Source organism: Parasteatoda tepidariorum, chromosome 6, assembly GCF_982258835.1.
Source record: "Parasteatoda tepidariorum strain Cologne lab strain chromosome 6, Ptep-v5.0, whole genome shotgun sequence".
Taxonomy (NCBI): Eukaryota; Metazoa; Arthropoda; class Arachnida; order Araneae; family Theridiidae; genus Parasteatoda; species Parasteatoda tepidariorum.
The window spans coordinates 14,914,360-14,938,036 of record NC_141760.1 but is presented as its reverse complement, the minus strand read 5'-3'; the positions used below and the strand labels follow the sequence as shown (position 1 = coordinate 14,938,036).

At 30.6% G+C, this 23,677-nt stretch overlaps 1 protein-coding gene across 1 annotated transcript; it reads left to right on the top strand.

The window, feature by feature from the left end:
• Nucleotides 1-11,035: 11,035 nt before the first annotated feature.
• Nucleotides 11,036-16,381, top strand: LOC122273194 (uncharacterized). Its single transcript, XM_087165450.1, is given in 5 exon segments — nucleotides 11,036-11,165; nucleotides 12,118-12,905; nucleotides 13,817-13,976; nucleotides 14,384-14,772; nucleotides 14,774-16,381. Coding segments are annotated over 4 exon segments (1,113 nt in total). The 5' UTR covers nucleotides 11,036-11,165; nucleotides 12,118-12,884; the 3' UTR covers nucleotides 15,317-16,381.
• Nucleotides 16,382-23,677: the final 7,296 nt, after the last annotated feature.

The window sequence follows — 23,677 nt, the reverse complement described above, 5'->3', positions numbered from 1 at the left end:
AAACATAATCTATTAAAATGGAATTTTTTTCCATCTGGACCAGTAAAGGCTGTTTTGTGCCGATCTCTTGGATCTAAGGGCTGCTGATTGAATGCCGAACGCATATCTAGCGCCGAAAAGTAAGTTTTGTTTGATAATTCACATAAAATATCATCCAGGGATGGGATTAAAAAATCTTCTGTTAACGTTACTTCGTTTAAACGTCTGAAATCGAGGACGAGTCGCCATTTATTTTTTTGTCTAACGAAAAGCGTGGGTGCATTATATTGCGAGTCAGAAGGTGATATAATTTTAGCATCTAATAAATCATTAATTTGCTTACGCATTTCATCTCGCAATTGATAAGGTACTTTATATATAGGGCATTTAATTGGATTCTCATGCTCTAATATTATTCTATGAGGTTGAGTTTTAGCTCCGGTTAATTCCTTTGTAGATCTTGCGAACGCGTTAGCATGTTGTAGTAAGACCTTAACTAATCGTTGTTTTAAATTTTTGTCTAATTCGGGAAATTTAAAGTCTTTCTCGGAAAGAGGAGGAAGGGGATCACTAGAAATAGGTATTTCAGTTACGGGAAATTCCTCCATTGAGTTTACGATGCCTAAAGTCATATGCTTATTTAATTCAAAAGCATTGTTGGTAGTATTTCTAATCATTAACTTAAGATCTTTTGTCTTAGAATTAGTTGTTGTTACAGTAGGTAATACATTAATTCCACGTTTATCTAATTTATTTAAAGGAGAAATTAAAATATCGACATTGTTAGCTGGTATCATAGGTAATGTAACATCTAATATTTTTAAAGAGTTAGGTGGAAGAATAGTCTTTTTCTTTAGTTTTAACCGCGTAGCATTAGAATCAAAATTATAAATATGATGCGAAACTAGATCTATGATCGGAACCTTAATATCTAATACTTGTAAGCATGAATTTTTTGTATCTAAGATAGCTTGGGTTTGCTTAAAAAATCCAAAGCCCAAAATAGTTTGATAGGCTGATGTTAATATATCACGTGTAATATAAAACAAGTGAGAAAATGTATGGTTTTCAATTTTAAATTTAATTACGTAAGCTTTAGAAATTTCTAAAGTATCCCCGTTTACTGCTTTAATATTAATATCTTTATCAACGCATTTTTCAATTTGAGTTTTATCAAGTTTATCAAAAATTTGTGGAGACATTATTGATACACTAGCGCCTGAATCTATTAAAGAAAAAAATTCCAAATCTCCACAGTGAAGTTTTATCAAAGGCAAGGATATTTTTTTACTACTATTTTCTATTTCTTGAATTAATTTCTCCGGGGCCTCCCGTTCCAACCTCGAGCTCTTGTTGAGAAGCCCCCCCTTTCGTTTCCCTGTCCTCTGGGTCTTCTATCTGGGTGTCGAATTTGATTTTGAAACAACATGGGGCATTCTCTTTTGAAATGCCCAAAATTTTTACAAAGAAAACACTGTATTCTAAATCTATCGTTATGATCTCTATAACTTCTCCGATCGGTTTGGTAATTATGCACCCTGTGTTCAACAGAATTTGAACATGCTGCCTGTTCAGCTAATTTATCAACTTTTAAATTCAATGCGGATATTTGATCAACCAAAAGGTTAATAACGGACCCTTGGACCGTAGCCTGGTCAACTTTGTTATTAACTCGCGACTGCGCAACCATTGAATCGTTAAGCTCCTCTGTTAGAGCTATCTCTATCGCTTGTGAAAAACTTGTCGGTCCTTTAGATAAAACAGCTCGCTGAATTCCCTCTTTCAAACCGCTGGTGAAACGAGCTTGAATCATCCTATCGTGAGCTTCTAAAACTTCACGCGAGTGTTCAACCGGCGACAATATGCCGACCGCTAATTTCCTAATTCTGGATGCATAAGTTTGAACCGGTTCTAAATCCTCTTGTTTGCATTGAGCAAAATTTTGCAAATTTGTAGCTAAGGGTATTTTCTTTGAAAACCTTTGGATTAAAAGATTACTAAACATATCAAAATCATTTGTGGTATTAATTTCCCTATCTATCTCTAGATGATTAGCAGCTGAATCTCTAAGTTTTAATTTGGCTATAATTATTTTTTCTTGATTTGTCCATTGACTTAGAAGAGCTATCTGATTTAATTTGTTTATAAATTCCCTAACAGATAACTCATCACTATCGCCGCGATATTCAGGCAATAAGTTTAAAAATTCTGAATTATTAAGGCGAACATTATTTGCTCTAACTTCCACATGTTCTGGTGAACGCTGACGTCTTCTACTCATGATGGTTTAATATTTTAAATACTAAATTGCACTAGTCGGTGAATCGGCACGTGGCAAGACTTAGATAAAAAAAAAATTGGCGTAGCAGCTAAGTTAATCCCTACCTCTCGATATTAAAAAAAAATAAAAAGAAATAAATATAAATTTTGAACAAATATACATAGTTTAACGAAATTAATTATTAGTATATGAAAACTACTCATAGATATAACTGGATTGTTAAGATTGAATCCACGTGTCGAAATTAAATTTATTTTTTAAAGTTTCCTAGCATTTTAAAAAAAAAATTCCGTGTTTGGTCACGGCGCCAATGATACGAAGTTCCCTAGTACATTGCATTGTTTAAGATCTAATGATTATTCCATAACCTGTATTCACACGTGGATCCCTATATTAGCTAATCTAAATTAATTTAAATAATATGATAACAACTATCTACAAATTTTAATTAATGTTTAATTCTGAATATTTAAATACACATCTTGATTATTACTAAACAATTAATCTCTAACTATATCAATACTACAAATTAGAATATAATTTAAAGAAAGCCAACATACCCCTGCACCTTTCTCCCTCACACGCCAGCTTCCTTCCTTCAGATTGCTCCCTTCCAACTGCCGGACGCTCCACAAGATTCTTCACCATCTCAGGGCAACCCTTCAAAGTCCTTCTGATTGGATGATGAAGAAGGGGCTGCCCTATTGGCACCTATCGCTCAGTTGGTGAAGTCGCCCGCCGTAACAGTATCAATAGTTGTTGTGGAATCCTTGACTTCTTTCTTTGCAGTTTTCAATTTGTCTTCTAAAATGGAAATATCCATTTTAGACTTTTTAAGCATGCTCTCTTTTTCTTCAGCTTCTTTAAGCTCTTCCAGCTTTTTTTTCTTTTTCGATTCTATCTTTTTCCTTCTTTTCTTTCTCTAATTCTAGATAAAGATTATAGCTTTTGTAAGCAACACGTGCTAAACATAACAACTTTTCTGAGATTGGAACCATTTCAGGCTTATTATTATATCATCAGCTACAGTCAAATGTGCATTCAGCGTTCTAGAAGACATAGACGCTCTCTCATCTGATAATATTCTACCAGATTTGGAAAAAGCTCTTTCAACATCTGCACTTCCATGAGCAAGTGTCAATACTGCTGTAATAATATTTTTAAGATTCATATATTTAACACTACCATTTAAGCCTTGAATTTCAAATATGTCACTCCAAAACTTTTCAATTGGTTTTTCTTCAATAACTTCTAACTGTAGAAGTTTCCATTCATCTATTACATCTCCCATCTTTGAAGGGAAGGAAATGGTAGCAAGGATGCAATTTCTTGAATCTTTTTCAAACTGTTTGCTTTTTTAATATTACCAGGTTTAATACATGACAATATAGATAATAATTCATTCATAAGAGGTCCTTTTTTCAAAATATAACACCCAACTGTAACAAAATGTTTTTGAACATTCAGCATGAAATTTCTTTTCTCTACATCACTGCACTGAATAAGACAGTCAAGTATGTTTTTTTCTAACACAATATCCTTTGAAGGCAACAAACTGTCTTGATCAAATATATCACCTAATACACACATGCTTTTTTTAAGATATGTCAAAGTTTCTGGTTTGCAAACTCTGCCAGCAATTTTAAACAGCAGTTCTTTTATGCAATCATAAAGTTCTTGCACTAAAGGTCCTTCATTTTGAAAAAATCTAGTATATATGGTCAGGATTGCAGAACTAGCACAGACAAAATTTAACTCTGCTTTAATAAGTGGCAGTTTTAAAAGAGAAACAATTTTTTTATAGCTTGCAGAATCTAACTTTCTTTCTCTGAGAGGTATAAATTTCAAAAAATAGTGGACAATTCCATCCCAAAGTTCCAAAATTCTAATAACGGCTGGTTCTAAAGTAAGCCATCTCGAAGTTGAATGTTTGATAAAGCAAAGGTCGTTTTTCAACCAAAACAGTTCGAAAATCTTCTTTTCTGGCAGGCCATCCATCAAAATAGTGAAACAATGCAATAGCTAAATCAGAAGAGTTACACCCAAAAACATTTAAACCTTTTATAAATGCATTATGTAGCATGTGTATGTTGCAAAATCCCATATTTAGCAACCCAACTCCTCTAATTGATTTTATTTCTTCATTCATTAGATTAAATATGGCTTTGTTAACATTAGGTCCATCACTGGAAAGCATTAACAAATTTGAAAAATTCAAACCTGCATTATCTATGGCAGATTAAGGATGCTTCATGACATTTTCTGCTTTTGCATGGCCTAAGAAAAATGTCTCCAAGTGATGAGAGAAAACTTTTTTATTTTTTTCAGACCAAAAACGAACTCTAGTATGCAGCTCTTTAAAATTAGCATTGTTTGTAGTTTCGTCGAACTGTAAAGTAAAAAAGGAATTTTTTATCTCACTCAAAAATTCATTTCTGAAATAAGGAGCTAACGCATCAGTGATAAGGTATGTTGCTTTAGTTGGATTCAGTGAAAAGTGTTCCATAGTTGAGGAAGGAAACATACAATTAAACACTTTATCTACGTCTTTGCAGGTAGAAAGTGGGAAATTAGAAGAGATCATTTTCAAGCACCAAATTATTTCAGCTTTATAAGCTTGATCCTTAATACTCAGCATACTTAATGATGAAGTATGACAAGATAATGAAAGCTGGTTGGAGTTTTTCTTAACTGCAAAATTTGACTTATGTTTTTCCGAATCAGAATGCCTTTTAATAGCATAGAAACCTTTATCAATATTTACAGGCATCATGTTACACACCACACAAATCAAATTATTTTCACGCTGGATGCCCCAATCAGAAACAATGTGTCCATTAGAATCCTTCATACCAAGCCATTGTTTTAAAAATTTGCATTTCCCCATGACTTGAAATATTTACGTTTTAAATATTCTAAACAATTTTAACTAGAAAATGGTTATATTCTTAAAACAAATTATTTCCTAAAAAAACAAAGCATTTTGCAGAAAACACAAAGTCAAAATTGTTGAAATTCAGCATGTGCTAGTTTTGGGGAAAACGCTATCTGTTGGTGTTTTCTAAACTTTGAGCTCATTACTCAGCTAAAATGTGCACAGCTTACAGCTCCCATTGATTTGAAAATGATCCATCTTTTACATGACGTCATAGGTAAGCGATTTCATGAGAGACGGAACACGTGATTGTAGAACTACTACACCAGTAAAATATAAATTATTTCTGATTAAGGTGAATTTTTTTTTTTGTTGAAAGAAATGAGTAAAATGCGGTTCTATTCGATGACTGCGGACTTTTGCGGTGGTAATTTTTTTTGCGGACTTTTGGGAAAATTGTGGACCATTTGGGAGGCCTGTTTGAATTACCCCATTCTTTTGCACTAGAGAGGACCTTGCCAAGTCTTTCAGAGAGCTCTTCACGTTTAACTTCTGGAAACCGGAGTGCCATTGTAGCTAATAAAAATAAGAGAAGAAAAGTAAAGTGAACAATTTAAAAATAAAAACCTATACTTGAACCAAAGTAAAACAAAAATTGGAAATAATTGTTTTTATCAAAACAAATGATTTTAAGTAATATTAAATCTGCAAATAATTTACTTTGATATAATAAAAATACTTAAAATTCAGATGATATTTAATATATACTTGAACCAAAGTAAAACAAAAATTGGAAAGAATTGTTTTTATCAAAACAAATGATTTTAAGTATCGTAATGCTTGACATTGCTTGTCATTTTCTTAAGACAAAACTTAATTTGTTCTTAATATTTAGTTACATTAACAAATTTCATATTAACTCGATATATAGCAATCTAGCTTCGAAGATTGTTAAAAGGCAGATTCATTTTCTTTCACTTGGCCTCTTAAATAACGTAAATTAGAAATTAAAAGAGTTGAAAACTATTGCTTAAATTTGAACATTTTCATCCTTAAAATAATTTTACAGATTACGTTTCAAACGTAATATTTCAAAAGAAAGAAAACCAGAATATAGATCGAAAGTCAAAACATAAAGCCTTTTAATGATCATACAAAACATAATGATATATGTACCTTTCAGAAGAGGGGCAAGAAGATATTAAATAATTTCGTCTGGCCTTACTAACAAGAGAGTCCAAAATCAACTGCTTTTCAGTCAATTTTATATGTCGTTGAACTTTCTTTTTAAGAGATTAATGATTTTTCTTTTTACCTGACATTTCCTAGTTAATAAATATCCGAAACAGTAACGAAAGAGAAGTAGTTGGACAAAACACAAATATGGCGGACGGCTTGTAAACAACTCATCAGTCGACTGTTGATCGCAGTGACCCCAACCCCATCCCCCAAAAATTTGCTAACTTCCCCCTTCCATGTTAGCTTGTTCGAAATAGTGCTACGTTTGCTTCTTTTATTTACGTACTTAAAAATTCTCTCGTCTAAATTCCCCCCCCCCAAAACTATTCGTATTATTTAGTGTAAAAATCCCCCCCAAGCTTTAAATGGGCGCATTATGCGCCCACCTTCCCCCCTGTTTATCATTCGCGAAAACGAAAGTAATATTTCTTTGCGTTATATAGCATAAAATTTTATTGGTAAAAAAGGTATTTCGTGAAAAATTTAATTAATTGTTTTCTGTTAGAAATAAATATTTATTTATTAATAATTTGATGTGCCGTGCCACAAAAAAGTAACACAGCATCAAAAGTAATGAATTAGATGTTAATTTTTAAAGTTCGAATATCAGATCGAATAATAGTTAATCTTACATAATATTATGTCTAATATTAGAAGATAAGATTCAGAAGGATTGCGTTTTCTAGCAGGGCAGTATTATATTGCATCTTTCTAATATTAGATCATATCTTTTTTGCTGCCTGGGTACTTCCTGTCTTCTCTAACATAAAATGCATAGCATGACAAAAGTTACATATAAAAGTCATAGATCCAATAGTAAAGGGGTCACAATCGTCATGAACAGTCAATGCAGATTTGTAAAAATCTCGAATTTGTAGAGGTGGCGATTCCCTTCGGCGAGAAATGCTTTCCCGTTTAGAATTCCGCCATTCATTTCTCTGACGTCTGCCAGAGATATTTCGACGCCTGATAGCAGGCATTTTATTTAGGCAGCAGGCACTAAATAAATAAAAATAGAACTAAATAACTAAGATATCGTTTGAAATCTCAAATCAAAATAATTGTATGTAGAAAGTTTGTTTTGGTTTGAATATTCGCACGATGCCATTGCCATTCTATTGTAACGAAAAATTTATCAAAGGAACTAAAGATATTGAATTCTTTTTTTAAGAAATTCAGTTCCGTTTTTTTTTTATCCAGTCTTATTTTTGTTTATCAATCTATTAATTCAGAAATGCTTTAAATCAAACGATGCTTACGGAAACAATGCTTATGCGAACCACCCGAAAAATGATTTGCTGAATTCTCATTGGTTGAAACTAAATTATTAATTTTATTAATTAATTAAAGGAAATTTTCATAATTTAAGACCTTATTGCACATCTACATAACAATACCTTTAAAACGACACCTTATTTGTTTAATTCTGTTGCGTAGTTTGGGAGTTTTTAGCGAGACAAAATATTGCTAGCCTATTAATATATAGATTTGATATAGAAGCTTAGAAACTTAGCGATGAATCTATAAAAAGAGAAAAATTGAAAATCGATTTATTTCAGAAAATTTTATATTTCATTCAGAACCTGCATAATAATAATAAAAAATTTCCCACAATTTGTAAATTTATTTTAAAGAATTGTTAAGCATATCAAGATTTTGAGCAAGGTTTTTACTTGAACGTTTGCATCATTTTTTATTTTAGAAAAAAAAACTATTAGATTCTGCAATTATTGGTAATTCTGCATTTTTTTCTTTGGTGAAATCAATTGAAGATAAATACTGTAAGAAATGAACAAAGGTGGCAGACGTTGTGTGGGAACAATTTCTCAGAGTGGAGAATAAAGAGAATCCGAAATGCAAATTTGCAAAATGTAAACACTGTGGAAATATTTAAGACTCAAAAGTGGAAACAATGAAAAAAAACTCATTCTGTCCTGTCAGGTACCAAAGACAGTCAGAAATGCTAATGAGTGTAATTCAGAAGCAGTGGATAATAACTTTTCCATTGTTTTAAATGAGTATGAAATCATACAAAAAACCAGGATGAGATTCTCATATCATAAAAACTAGCAAGAGTTATATGAAAAACAATTACTTGTTGAAAAAAATTTTTATACCAACAATTTTGCGTTTAAGGTAGTATTTCATCAAACTTTTAAGCCCACCAAAGCTCTTTCTGCAGAACTTATAGACAAAGTATCTGCAGAAGTAATAAGTGAAACAAAGAAAAATATTGAATGAAAACAAGTTACTCTGGTGGAAGACGGTTGAAGCAACATACATAATGATCCGATAATAGCAACTTGCATCAATAGTGAGAGAAAATTTTATTTTCTAGATTCAGTAGAAGCAGGTACTGTTACGAAAATTGCAAAATTTTACACAAAGTGATAGAAGATGCCATCACTAAAGAGAAAGAGGACTTTAATTGCAATGTAAAAGCTGTGGTAACATAGTTATGGAGAAAGCAAAAGATCTTTTGTTGGAAGATAACAATAATCTAGTGGTATATGGATGTATGTAAAACACTATAAGCAAGTTATGCAAAACATAGTGAAAGTTCATAAATTTTTTGAAATCATCACACACCAAGTGTATTGAAAGGAATACCAGGAACAGCCAAACCTCAACTGCTAGGAGATACAAGATGGAAGAGCCAGTTGACCTGTATTGAGACTTATCAGAAAAACAGACCAGCTTATCAACAGATAATTGCCTCATCTGAAGTGAAAATGGCTTGGAGTAGCAGCCCGGTCTGACCTTATATTTTCCAAATTCATTGCTATCAATGCCAAAGATTTGGGCCTTCTAAAACATCTTGTGCCCATTATTCTAGTACTCACCATGAAAACACTTCCTACCACCTGTTTGTATAAATTGCAAAGAGTGATCAAGCAGTTTACAAGAAAAGGAAATTCAGTCAATCAAACTCCTGTTAAGTCTTACATTTAACGAAGCCCCCTAATGGTAACTATTCTTACTTCCCATCCAAGTTTGTCGTATTCAGCGACAACTAAGATCTCATATCTCGATAAATACGCAAACAGACCACTTACCATTATCTACCTCACAAAACAGAAACCTCAATTTAACCTTTAGGAGACGGAGTACCCTACAGTTGTACCCTAAAAATAATTTCCCTTTAAGAAGGATGAATGTGTAGTACAACATTTGTATTACACATTTCTTTGCCCTTTCACTATCAAACTTACTCTTCACCTTTGGATGATAAGTGGTATAGGTAGTTCCCTCTCTATTGTTAAGGCAGCGGGGGTTTCGCGGACATTTGACATTTGAGGTTGGCATGTATTGACCATCGGTCTGAAATTAATTTAGCCAAATATTCTTCAGCTGTCTTTTCTGATTTCTCCTCTCTGTTAGTATGACTTTTATTTATGTTAGTATGAAAGTTACTTATAGTTATTATAAGTATAGTATAAAGTTAGTTATTATGTTAGTATGAAAGTTATTTTGGCAATTCCGATGGCTCCTCATAAGCGAGGTTTGAATAATGAAGGGATACGCAAACTCTTACGCCCGTATTCACCATTGACCTTAACCCTCTGTCAGAGTTCAAAACAGGTTTTGTGGGAGCAACTCCAGGTTAGAGTTAAAAATCTCATTCCACCGTATACGTAACTGCGAGTTAATTTAACCCAGCGTTAAGTAACTTTAACCTGAAGATATTCCCGGTCAGTGTAACTGCGCATGCGCAGTAAACGAGTGTTTGTTCAATTCAGAGCAATTGAAAGTACTCAGACTTCACAAAATATTTAAACTAAAATTATATTCATTTACATTTTTTCCCCATTAGTTGTCTCAAAAGTTTTTCAACGTAGCTGGCTTTCCTGGAGTGCTAGGAGCAATAGATTGCTCACATGTGAGAATTCTCTCTCCTGGGCTGGTATTCTAAACAAACCACGAGTTGAAGTAGACCTTCCCCCGAGTGACGCCTTCCCCTGACGTCACACCATCCACTGTTTTGAGTTTCGGTATTCTGAACTCGGATATCAGTGGAGTAGACTCGTGGACTGGTCTACTTCATGAGTAGAGTAGGGGTGAAGCTGTGTGAATAGTGGAAAAGGGCCAGAAAAAAAAATTAAAATATCAGAATTTTTAAGTGTCTTCAGAATTCTTGCTACACATTACTTCATGTTGTTAAACAGATGGTTTTCACTTTGCCTTCTGAAAGTTATGAATTTTCTTAATTATTGATTTAATAGAGGGTGAGTGAAGACATTTTTATTTAAGAACGTAGTATCTATATGGATGCCCGGTGGCTGAGTGATAGGCCTTAACGATCCTCTGCCACATGTCCTGGGTTCGATCCTCGGGACGGGCAAGGTTGACTTAGCCTTTCACTCCTTTAGTGTGTCGACAAATGAGTACCAAGCATACTTGGGAACTAAACACTGGGGGTTCCGCTTTCGACTAACCACCTGATCGGAACATCTGCTCATGCACCCATCTCAGGAAAACTGAGATGGGCAGTAGGCCTTGGCCCTCTATGGGCTGTCGCGCCACTGAGCTTAGTATTTATGTCACTCTATTTGTTTTGATAATTAAAGTATGTATAATTTGCAGTTTAAATTCTATTTTCAAGTAAGGTTTTTATTTTGTTCTTCATTATTGATTACAAATCCAATGTAAAGGCGAAGGCAAGCTCAATAAAAAACAGGAGGAGGCCCTGCGTCTGGAAAATCCTTAATTGATTAGGAATCAAGAACGGCAGCCCTGATAGATTCTTTGATTTATCGGATGCAGGAAATTGTTGATTCGTTTATTGAAAATGTGAGTACAAAATTTTTATATTATTTTTATACATTTGAACTCTTTTTTTTTTTATTAAAAAGGTGGTCTATTTTTCTATTCCTTGTAAAAATTTTGTAAATTTCTATTTGTTGAAAAGCATATTTTATAAATGGTTTGATGTATAATACATTAAATTTCAGGAAATTGATAGAATAAATTCATTTTTGAAGAAATATTTTTTTTTTGTTTCCAACACGTTTATTAAAGAAGGCTGCTAAGTACCGAAAAATCTCAATTGTAAAAGTTTTATCATTTATGTTTATGTCTGTTGCAAGACAATTTATGGCCGTCTGATTTGGATTTGTTATTAAACTAATTTTTTATTATACGGGTGAAATTTGATAAATACCAAACAAATAATGAAAAGATAAACATTACGATGCATTATATGGACCTCTTTGTTACATGGAAAATGTTTTGAAGCATTATATGGACCTCTTTGTTACATGGAAAATGTTTTGAACTCTGTTTAACAAAATTTTTATAAACTTTTAGCTATAAGAAAAAATTCACTTTGAGAGATTAAAAATATTTAGTTATTAATTTGTGAAGCAATTTATGGACTACATATCACAATTACCATGTTCAGCAACATTAGTTTTATGTTAAAAAAGATTTTTCAAAGATTTGAAGCATAGCGAATTATAGTATAGTTTTACAGTTATAAAATACTTAATTATTCACTTAAGTATTTGTTTATATTCCATTTTCAGTTTTTATGGTAATATTAGAACTACTGTACATTTAATTTGAACCTGAAATCTGACAAAAAGTGTTTCATTTTGCTGATCATGTCTTCTTTTTTTTTTTTTTTTGGATAGCATAAATTGTTAATTACTAGTTTGGGCACAAAATCTTAATACTTTTCAAATCCTACTCATTTAAGACACAAAAATATAGCCATAATCTATAGGTCTTCTTTTCTTTGCAGCTACAGACCCCTTGTGGAAGCAAGAGGAAAAGCTCGCAAGAATGTGAATCCGTAATTAAAAGGCCAAAGAGCAACAATGACACTCTGTTGCAAGATTTTCAGATTAATCAACAGAAAGTTCTCGAATCAAATGCTCAAATTGCTGAAAGTTTACAACGCATCGTTGTGAGCATAGAGAGACTGGTGGATGCGCATGAAAATTCTGCCCGTACAATGACAAATGTAGGAAACTACATATGTGTAGCAGTTGACAGACTATACAAATCACAGAATAATGAAAATTAGCACATTTTTTGTATTTGTGATGTATTTACATGTTATGCACTTGCTATTTTAAGCATAATGCCTCTATCACACGAGAGAAAAATAAGTGCAACCGTAAGTGTAACTGCAAGTGTAAGTGAAACTCTAAGCGCAATTCCTCCGTTCGGAGTTGCCGAAAGGGTTGCTTAATTGCCTGAACGGTTGCATATAATTGGGTTACCATATTTTGTTGTTTATCTAAGCTTTGGCGACGGTTAGAATTTTATTTTATTATTCTCGTTTCTCTTCTAATATTTACACGTATGACTATTTTTGAATTAGTTTTTTCCAGAATTATACAGAATCCTGTAATATTGATATCAACGATGGAAAATAAAACAGCAAATGCAGCTATTGTTTCTTTAATTATTCACGGTTTAATTAAGAGAAAGAAAGAACGAAAAACATTTTGGTCAAAAAAATAGCTACTCAGAAGAACACAACTTGGATGTTATGAAAATCTTATGAGGGAATTAGCATTAGAAGTAAGTTAATTTTATTTTCATGAATTTGTGTTTTTTTTTTTGATTTACTATTATCACAAATTTTGCTTATTGTTTAATTTTTAAGGAATTAGCTCTTTTTTCAGAAGGTTTGTTTTTTTTATTTAATGCGTAGAATATTTGCTATCATTTTAACACTTGTAGCCTATGCATTTTTTAGGTTCAAAAATTGCATTTAAAGTATTTATGATTTTAATTTAAAATTTGAGTAAAATTGAATAAAATAGAAGTTTAATGTATAATTTATTAAATTTCAGGCTTGATGCGATAATGTAGCAAGATAAAAATTTAACTATTTTTTGTCAATATCAAATTTTGACTTGGCAGTAACAATTTTCAATATGAACTATTCCATTTCAGTTAAATCAATATTTTATCTCTTGTATTTATAATTGTTATGTATAGTTGTTTAAAATGAATAATGTACTTCGTAAATTAATAGAACATATTTTATTTTTATTTCTCCATAAAAGCATCTTTAATGAAATTATTTATTTAAACTCTCTTAGCCTTTTTAAATAAAAGCGATTGATTACCATGAATATATATATATATATATATATGAAAAGATTATATCTTTTTTTTTTCCGGATTTTTTAAAAATTTTTTATCCCTTTTTTCCGGGATTTTGTTTTTTTATTTTTCATAATTATTTTCCTCTTCCCCCCGTTTTTTCACTTTTATGTATTTTTCCTTTTTTTTAAACTTATTTTATGCGTTCTATTTACTTTGCAGCTTATGCGCAATAGATGAAACTAATTGTTCATCTTAATTTTCTTCGTGTTTTTTGTTTTTATTTATTTTGCAATATATATATATATTTTATTTTATTTAATAGAATTTTTTATACTCTAGAATTATTGGTTGGCATAATTCTTATTTATTTACTACAGGATGCAGAAGGCTATCGTCGTTTCCTCAGAATGGACACAGAAACATTTGAAATTTTGTTACAGAAAGTTGTGCCCCTTATAGTGAAACAAAGTACTGTCATGAGGATAGCTATCCCTGCAGCAGAACGATTAGCGATAACATTAAGGTATTTGACCACAGGTAAGACCTAAAAAAATGTTTCTTTTGAGGTAATTGTTTTAAAAAGTATTTTTCATTGAGGGTATAATTAAGTTTTAATAAACTGGAAAATCCCTCAATGTAAGTTAAAGGTTAGGTAGAGTTTTTTAATTTATTTGTTGGAAATTTTTTATTGATTGATACATTTATACTGTTTAGACTTAAAAAAATATCAAAAACATTACATTTAAAAATGAAATAATGAATATTTAGTGAAAATAAGAGCCAGTAAAATATATTCGTAATTGCTAAAAATTGTCATAAGTTTTCAAAGGTTATAAAATAATTCAACTATTATTTTAGTTTAACTATCATTAGAGTTCCTATTTTTGTACATTTCTTGTTGGTTTGTTTTAAGATTATATTGAATTGTACATTCCTTTTTTCAGGAGAAACGCAATCTTCAATAGCTTTCAATTTTCGTGTAGCGCAAAATACGATATCGGGTATAATTCCCACAGTGTGCACGGCTATTACAGACGTTTTAAAGGATGATTACATGAAAGTTCCGACATGTGAAGACGAGTGGAAAAAGATTGCTGCAGATTTTCGTACACTTTGGAACTTTCCACTTTGTATTGGTGCGTTAGACGGAAAGCATATTAATATTGCACCTCCTCCAAATTCTGGCTCAGCAAACTGGAATTATAAGCAGTTTTTTAGCGTTGTTTTGTTGGCATTGGTGGATGCAAATCTAATGTTTGTTTATGTTGACGTGGGAACAAATGGCAGGATCAGTGATGGTGGCGTGTGGAACAAAAGTACACTGAAAAAAACTCCTAGATAGTGGAAAACTTGAAATTCCTAAAGCGGAATTACTCCCAGAACTAAACGTTTTTGTTCCACACGTCATTGTTGCAGATGATGCTTTCCCACTCGAAATAAACATTATGAAACTCTATCCTGGAAAATATTTAAGTGTTGAGCGCAGAGTTTTTAATTACCGCTTATTAAGAGCTCGAAGAGTGGTAGAAAATGCATTTGGCATTTTAGCCACTCGTTTTCGAGTTTTCCAAACAATGATACAGGCCCATCCAATAAAACTAGTTAAGACTGTGCTGGCAGCCTGTGCTCTGCATAATTTTTTGAGATACAGGTGCAAAAATTTGTATACTCCCTCAACAAGCTTGGACAGGGAAGATTTGAAAAACCTGCAATATTATCCAAGCAGTGGGCGAAGCAACAAAAATCTGTTCAAAAACTTCCGTCGAAACCAATCTAATGGTACTACAGCAGCTAAAAACATTCGAAATCATTTCATGGAATATTTTAATGGGCCTGGAGCAGTTTCATCGCAAAGAGCTATGTGCGATTTACATTGAGCTAATATTTAAGTGGTTTTATCAACATAGAATTTTAGCGGAGCAGAAAGTAAAATATTTAGTTTTAAATATTTTTAATAAAATATTGTTTCACAAAAATACAAATTAGTCCATCTGTATCTTAAATACGAGGCCCATTTTTTAGAAATAATTTTACATATTTAACATATTAATTTAATTTTCTAGCTCACTTTTAAAAGAGATTTAATTTTATTGAATGTGCAAAATTTTTTATTGTGTAGTTTCCTAAATCCATATGAAAATGTTTTTACTAAATATTTTTTAAGGGTATGCGCCTGTATCTTTGTTTGCAACTAATAATACAGTTATTCCACCATAAGCATATAAAACAATGCAAATTGTTTTTTAAAAGTGTCACATAATTGGAAAAGCACAATAATTAACTGTCAAGTCATGCTATGCATGAAATATATAGCATAATTACACTGCTTACAACTTAAAATTGATCTGTATTTCATAAAAACGCCAATATGAGTTACACTTGATGTATATTTTATTTCTATTAATTTAATGCGTATTTTATTTGTATTTAATTTGAGGTGTATTTTATTTAAACTTTATTTTATATGCCATTTATCATTTGTCCTGTCATCATTGAAAAATTTTTTGCTTTTTTTATTTTTAAATAAGGATAATGTATAATTAATGTTTAATAAAACATGTATAAAAACTTATTTGTTTTACGTAAAACCACTTTTATTAATGATGACACACATTTTAAACACTAGAAATATTTATTCACGAAACAAATTAGGAAAAAAAAATAAACATGGCATATAATCTACCGCAAATGCATAAAAATATTTAACATCTATTTAAAAAGAATTATTTAATGTTATCATGGAATGAAAAAAGCTAACAGGTAAGTACTTCAAATAATAAATTATCCAGAATGAAAAAATAAATAAGATTTAAACAAAGCCCTCAAATATTAACAATAAATTAATAATTTGTTCATAATTATTTAAGTAATATAAAATAAATTAAATTATTGTCTTATCAGCCTCTAGATGTTTCATTATTACTTCCACAATTTCTTTTTCGCTCGGAATCATGATTAAATTCTCCCAATTTAGAGGCAATATATCGACCAAACGCCTCATGCCCAAGCTGCAGAGAATGGTTATTGTGGGAGTTGATATTATTAAGAGTTTTGCACGCTTCCATCAAAAGCTTCTTATCCGCACGTATCACTTTTTACTTTTTAGTACTTTTTCCAACTGCTGCTCCTAATGGGTTAAATTTTCTCTTTGTTTTGTCGTTCTGAGCATGAGGCGTTGAAAAGTCAGTTCCAGTCCCATAAACTAAATTAGTTGCAGAAGATGGGTTTGTGGTAGTAGATGCAGAGATTTTCAGTTTTTTGACGTCAGAATAGTCAGGATCATCCGCATTATCATTTGGTGAAGAAGGTGTACTAGAAATCTCTGAATACTGGCGATCTGAAATAAATGAGTGCTCTTTTTGTACCACTTCTTTCATACGCACACTCATATTACTGTTCATATCTTCAGAATAATTTATTACTGAAGTGCCTTCATGTACTTCAGCATTCGTGGCCTACAAAAATAACAAAATGTTTACTTAATTACGTTGAGGTCAGATAATGTATAACAGATCTTGAACACAAAAAAATATACAATAAAAAAAAATTGAAATTTTTTTACTCAATTCATTAACTACTCATTAGGTCAGTGGAAGGAAAAATTTAATTTCTTGATTTTTATTAACTACAAGAAATTTAAAACATTAACTAATATTCTTTTATTTGTAATAAATTTGTTTAATTCGAAATAAAAAAATCATGATATTTTTTGAAGTGACGAGAAATAATGTTAAATTTAATTTATAACTGTGTGAAAATCATTGTTATGCATTTTTATGCACTTAATTTAGAAAAGTTGATTACAGACTCAACAAACCAGATACAGATTATTAAAGTACGGAGCAAATATAAATTCTTAAATAATGATATTTAAGATTGGTCAACTATTCACAATATGCATAGACTACATACCATTCTATCATCTAAATTAGTCTTGCTAATAAAACACTCGTCTGAATCCTTTAAAAATTCTAAGCTTTTGAAGTACATCCACGGCACTATATAACCCTCACAGCCACTACCACTCTTCAATTTGTCCAATTTTTGTCGATTTGCATTGTAAATTATCCTTAAGGACCTGAATTTCTTCGTTAACGTTTCTAAAATTACACAAAAAGGGTACAGTTAAAAACGAAAAATAATGAATCAAATAATTGTATTGAAACTATCAGTAATCAAACCATATACTCAGAAAAATTATCAAACTATTAACATTACATGTCTATGAATATATAAGCAATTGTTTTTACTAAATACATTTCTTAAAAAAGAGATAAAAAACATTTTTTTTATTTGCTTATATTTTTTTTTTTAAATTATCAAACACGTTTGCATAATTAACAATTTTTTTTTATCCAATCTGCAGCACCACCTTTATAAATCAAAATGCGATCAAGTAGAGTCGCTAATATTATAAAAATTATGCTTATATAAATTTATAGCAAAATTTGAATACACAACAAATGTATATTTAAATTAGATTTGTTATTTATATAATAGTGTTTAAATGAAAAATTAAGTACAACTTTAATTAAATCATATAAGCAACCAAATAGATAAAAAAAATCTGATATTATATTCTTAATTTATGCAACAAATGTTTGTAAAAATATATCCCTCCAGATAAAACCACACTCAAATTTCTATGTAGCATTAGACGTGTGTTGCACTTGCCTTATTTGTTTTGGGTGTTAGATTTCAAAAGAGGGAGAAATCATTCCTTTTAACACCATCGATGAGAATAGAAAAGAAAGAAAAAAAGTTTACTCTTTTACTTGATCTGTATTTTATTTTATAATTTTCTTTAAAAATGTGGTTAAAAATTAATAATGTCGCGATGGTAGTTTATTATATTTATTAAAATCTGAAATAATAAAAAAAGGCCTGCATATGGTGTGATATCAGCGCCCGATGCTGCGTTAATGTTTCTGTTACCGGAATCAATAGAAATAAAAAAGTTTCTTATCCATTTTTTTTTTCTTTTGACGGAGCAAATAAATTCAGCTATTTTTATTTGTTTGTTTATTTCAAGTTCATTTTATTATTTATTTATTTATTCAAGTAAAATAAAACAGCTGAGTTTACTGTTTTATTTATTGGCGACATTATCGTTTGCGCTGGCAAAATTGAGAAGTGCGTAAAAATTATGTAAAAGAAGAAAAATAAAAAGAAAGGTTTAAATTTTACATGTAGCTTACATTACCTTGCAAGAAAATTTGGCAAGTTTCCTGGTAATTATTTTGTAAGAAAGCTTCTGGTTAGAAGAAAGTATTAGCTAGATTAAGCTGGCTTCTATCAAAAGCAATCAGAAATTTGTTGCGAACAAATAACAATAAGCTGGAAATTTGTTAGTTCGTAAATATATCTAATAATATAATCCACAATATAAAAAAACTTTAACTCAAAACAATGCCTTAATTTTTTTTAACTATACATACAAACTTGATAAAAAGAATAATCTTGATTATAAAGCGAACAAATAGCTGCAATATTTAAAGAATAAACTAACTTTATGGTTTTACAAAATCATAAATTTGGCGATAGCTTTGATGCTCTTGCTAATGATTAAAAATAATGAACATTTCTCAATTTTTGCAGTTTTTTGTGAGTAACGTTTAGAGTATAAAAATATTATTTTGAGTTTTTTTCAAGCATTGAAATTAAATCCCAAACGCTATTCTTTTTCTCAAAACCTATTAATTCTTATTAACATTTTGCATCATTTTTATAATTAGTGCTGAGAGCTCTGGTAAAAAATGGAAAACTGTAACCTAACAGTTTTCAATAACTGTTACAGTCTGACAATAGTTACAAAAATAGCATATTATTCTTTACAAATCATTATTCTAAGCAATGACTAAATCTTCGTAGAACAAACTTAGGAACAGAAAATTTTGCGTTAATATAAATCTTAATTGCAGTATTAAATTATATTTCTTTAAAAAATAAAAGTTCCAGTAAATTATAAATACATTAAAAATCTACGATAAAATGTTAACTGCACTTAACTCCATTAAAATAGCATGCATATTGAGGGAACATCAATTGCATTTTATTTGAAATTTCATCATGTGATACCCTCTTTAAAGTTCGTATCTTGTATAAGGGCGATTTAAAGTTCCATAAATGATCTTTTAATTTGATTTCATTAATAAAAAATTCCGTCATGTTATTATTCCATTCAAATTCTTTATTTGTCGCCATATTTTGTTTACAAATGTAAATGAAATGAAACGTCATAAAAAGCAAACGATCTGATTGGTTCATGAAAGAAATTGCCTGAACGGTTGCAGATATTTCGTGCAACCGTGATTTCTATATCACACGAGCAATTTTTGGAGAAATTTCACTTACAGTTACACTTGCAGTTGCACTTATTTTCTCTCGTGTGATATAGCCATAAGTCTAAATGCAAAATTTATTTTTTATTGCTATTTTATCATCTCAGTACAAATTGTCTTTTATTATTGAAAACTTGCACAAGCTTTAGGACTTAAGGTTCAGTAATTTCTAAACCAGGGGTGTGAAATAGTGTAATTTTTCCGCATACCACAATTTTTGGTTCCGATAACTTTTTAAAAGTAATTATAGAAATTGTTAATTGCAAATAAAGTGCTCTTTAACAGGAAAAAAAACTTGATGCTTCTAAAGTATTCTTAACACGTTCGTCTCACAGCTTTGCATTTGGTCGAGTTTTCTGTTATATTCTGTATCCTAAACTTAAATTTCAGAACTTAATCCTTATATCATTTTCGAAAATCCAAGTGAAAACCCTATTATTTTTAAAATAAGAGCAACAGCCATACATGGCGACCAACGTGTTACATAAAAAAGCCTATGGGCCACTTCAGGGTTAAGTTTGAAAATTTTTATTCACTAAAAAATAAGAAGTAGTTTTGAATCAACTGCTGACTCACTCTGGATCCTGTAGCATGGACATCAGTAATTGGAGGCGGAAGTGGTGGGAGATGGCTTATGAGGATCGGCCTCTCAGGAATTGAGGGGTCTGGCAGTTTGTGATACCTACATATGTGTTGTAGCGTTATACAGGCATAAATGATATCTGCCGCTACCGGTCGTCTATATCGCAGCAACCTCTCCTCATGGATGCATCGGAATCTTGCCTTGAGCACTCCTAGACATCGCTCGACAGGATTCCTTGTCTTTTTATGGCTTTTATTATAATTAGCCTCTGGTGGGTCCAGAATCGGCACCATTAGCCAGGACTCTAGTGGATATCCGCTGCCACCTGGAATTTTTTTTTTAATTGCAACACATAAGACATGTATAAGAGGCTGTCAGCATTTAACATTAGCTCCCTTTTATGCAAAAGATTTTTTATACCAAATCTGAATCATAGTTCTTAAAAATAGTTAATATTAACTTTAAGTTATATGCTGATAAAAATCAGTTAAAAATATTACATTAAAGTGCTACTTTGAAATGAATTTCTTTTTACATTCTAAGCATTTAACTACTGTAAACCATTTCTTGTATTCAGCTGTACGTGACTTACCTATCAACCAAGAATTTGGTTCCTGTTGAGCTATATTCATGACTTTAGAGCGCAAAGCTGTATTTCTCCATACACAGGAGTCGTGTGAGGATCCAGGAAACTGAGCATTACTACTGAAAATCAGAAGGTCTGCACTGCATACCTATGATTAAAAAAAAATCATTTTCATTCAAATCAAAATTTAAAAAGTAACGTGCCCTTCTACTCCCTAAACTCTTTAAACTAAAAATTTCACTTTGCCTTTAATTATTACACGTGACATGAGAAACACTTATTTTACATCATATGGAATCTACACTTAAACTAAGCTAAATTGCCTTTTCAAGCTTAATTCTAAAATTTTATAAACTATATATTCTTTTAATTTTGAAAATACAAATACAAATTAGAAATACAAATTTCACTATTTGAATAAAAAAAAAAATTAATTTCTTGGAAAGAATTAAGAAAAAAGTTTCGCATAAGCATGTGAGGTTGTGAAAACTTATTATTATTATATTTTTTTCTTGCATTTAAGTTCAAAAACACTTTGTAATCATACCTTTTCCATATTGATTAAAAAAGGAAATGCTTCTAAGTTAAATTTCTCTACCTTGTTTGAAAGAAACTACAGGAAACTTTTTATTTACTACTTTTAAAATTACAAGGTCTTAATTTTTCTTTAAAAAATATGAAATAAAAAGCATAATTGAACACATTAAATTCCTATGTGCAGTATCTTTTTAAGATTATAAAAAGTAATTAAAAATGACACACTTGTTTTTTAGTTATTTTCAGGCTTTTATTTGGTTCTATCTGAATCATTAGCAGAGTAGGACGCCATTTTTTAGCAGCAAATTAAAAGCAAAATTTCATTAAGGAAAAGGCGGAAAAACGACCCAGAACATTGGTAAATCTTTCTGATGTAAAACGCGCCCAACATTTGAAGAACAATTTCTCAATAGTTTTTACTTTTCTATTAACTTTGGCCCGCCATCGGGACATTGTGAATGAATTTTTTTTCATTGTTGCTTTTTTTGGAAACCCGTTAATAAATTTGAAAAATTATTAAAAAAAATTAAATTTTATTGTTATATATTTTGTTGTATTATTCATTTATTATATTTTATCTGTATATATATTGTATTTTGCTGTATTATCCTTTATTAATTTTATCTGTAGATATTGTATTTCTTTGTATTGTATGTATTAAAGTTATATTTGCATATGAGATTTTTGAAATATTCCTTCATTAGTGTGTATGGTTCAATTAAAAGAAAATTATTAATAATTGACTGAATGTTTATTAAAATTGGGGAAGAATAACTCTTGTGATAAAGGGGTTTAAATCAGGGAAGGACAATGCTAAAATTACAACAATTCTTAAATTTACTAATTCCTCACATTGCACTTAAACAAAAATATACTTTTATAGCATTTAAAGTTCATACACTAATAAAAATTATCCCGAATAAATAATAAAAATTACCTTAATGCTAAGAAAAGGTTTTATTTATCTCATTGCCGTTGTATGAGAAAGCTTGTCTCTAAAGGCCAATATGTATTTGCTAATAAATTACTAATGATCATTTAAAATAAATGCAAGTTATTAATAATTTATTTACATTATAACAAGTTTATAGAACAGAAACTAAAAATATATACAAGTATAATACAATTTAAAACAATATTATAAAATATAAAGTTTCAATTCAGTTGCTAAGGGCTTTGTTTTTAAAAATAAAATGCTCACAAAAAGAGAATGAATAAATTAAACAATTTTTGAAACTATTCCAAAACATAGTGGTATTTGAAGCACAAGGAACAGGTACATTTGATCTTCCAGGACTATTAATTCGTATATAAGCAATACAATATAAATATAATACAAATTGCTTACAACTAAAATAATTATAAAGTCGTATACAAGCTCACGTTTGATTTCAGTTGCCAATGGTTTTGCTTTTAAATGTACAATTCAACTTTCAAAATAAATTTTTAAAAAAAGGAAAAAGTGGGAAAATTTTAAATTATACCTAATAAATCAATGCGATGAAATTTGAAATAGTTGGAAGTGCCAGGTAAAAAAAATCACATATGTACAAAACAGGAACTAAAAATATACAGTGGGTAAAAAAAGTTTCCGTACGTTCACTAAATTTACAAATTATGCTGATTTATTCTTAAAGTATTGCATTTTTTCTTTAAATACTGTCTATATGTGTTTAGTATATGTCTATAGAAAGAGATTTTTGTACATTTTCATTTTGACAAAACGAAAAAAGCATATTATTTGCAATATCTAAGGTAAATTGAAAATTGCAGTGCAAAAAAAGTTTCCGTACGTGTTATGCAAATTCTTTCTGACGTGTTTAAAACAGGCCCGCAGTAAATCTTTGACGTTAGAAAGTTGATCGTCTCAAATTGGAAGTTCCCAGAGCTATTCGGGAATTAGTGATGAAATTGCGAAAAGATGGATTATCCATGAAAAGGATTAGTGAAATGATCAAAAAATCAAAGTCTACTGTGCCCACGAATTAGTGCACCGCGGTTGCCAGCTGATTTAATGGTTAGTTACAACATTAAAGTCTCAACTCAAACCGTGAAAAATGTCATTAAAAAAAGTGGTTTTCATGGACGTGCGGCCCGGAAGAAACCCTATATAAGTTTGTGCAACAGGAAAAAGCGCCTCGAGTTTGCAAAGAAGCATTTAAGCAAGTCATTATCTTTTTGGGAATTCATT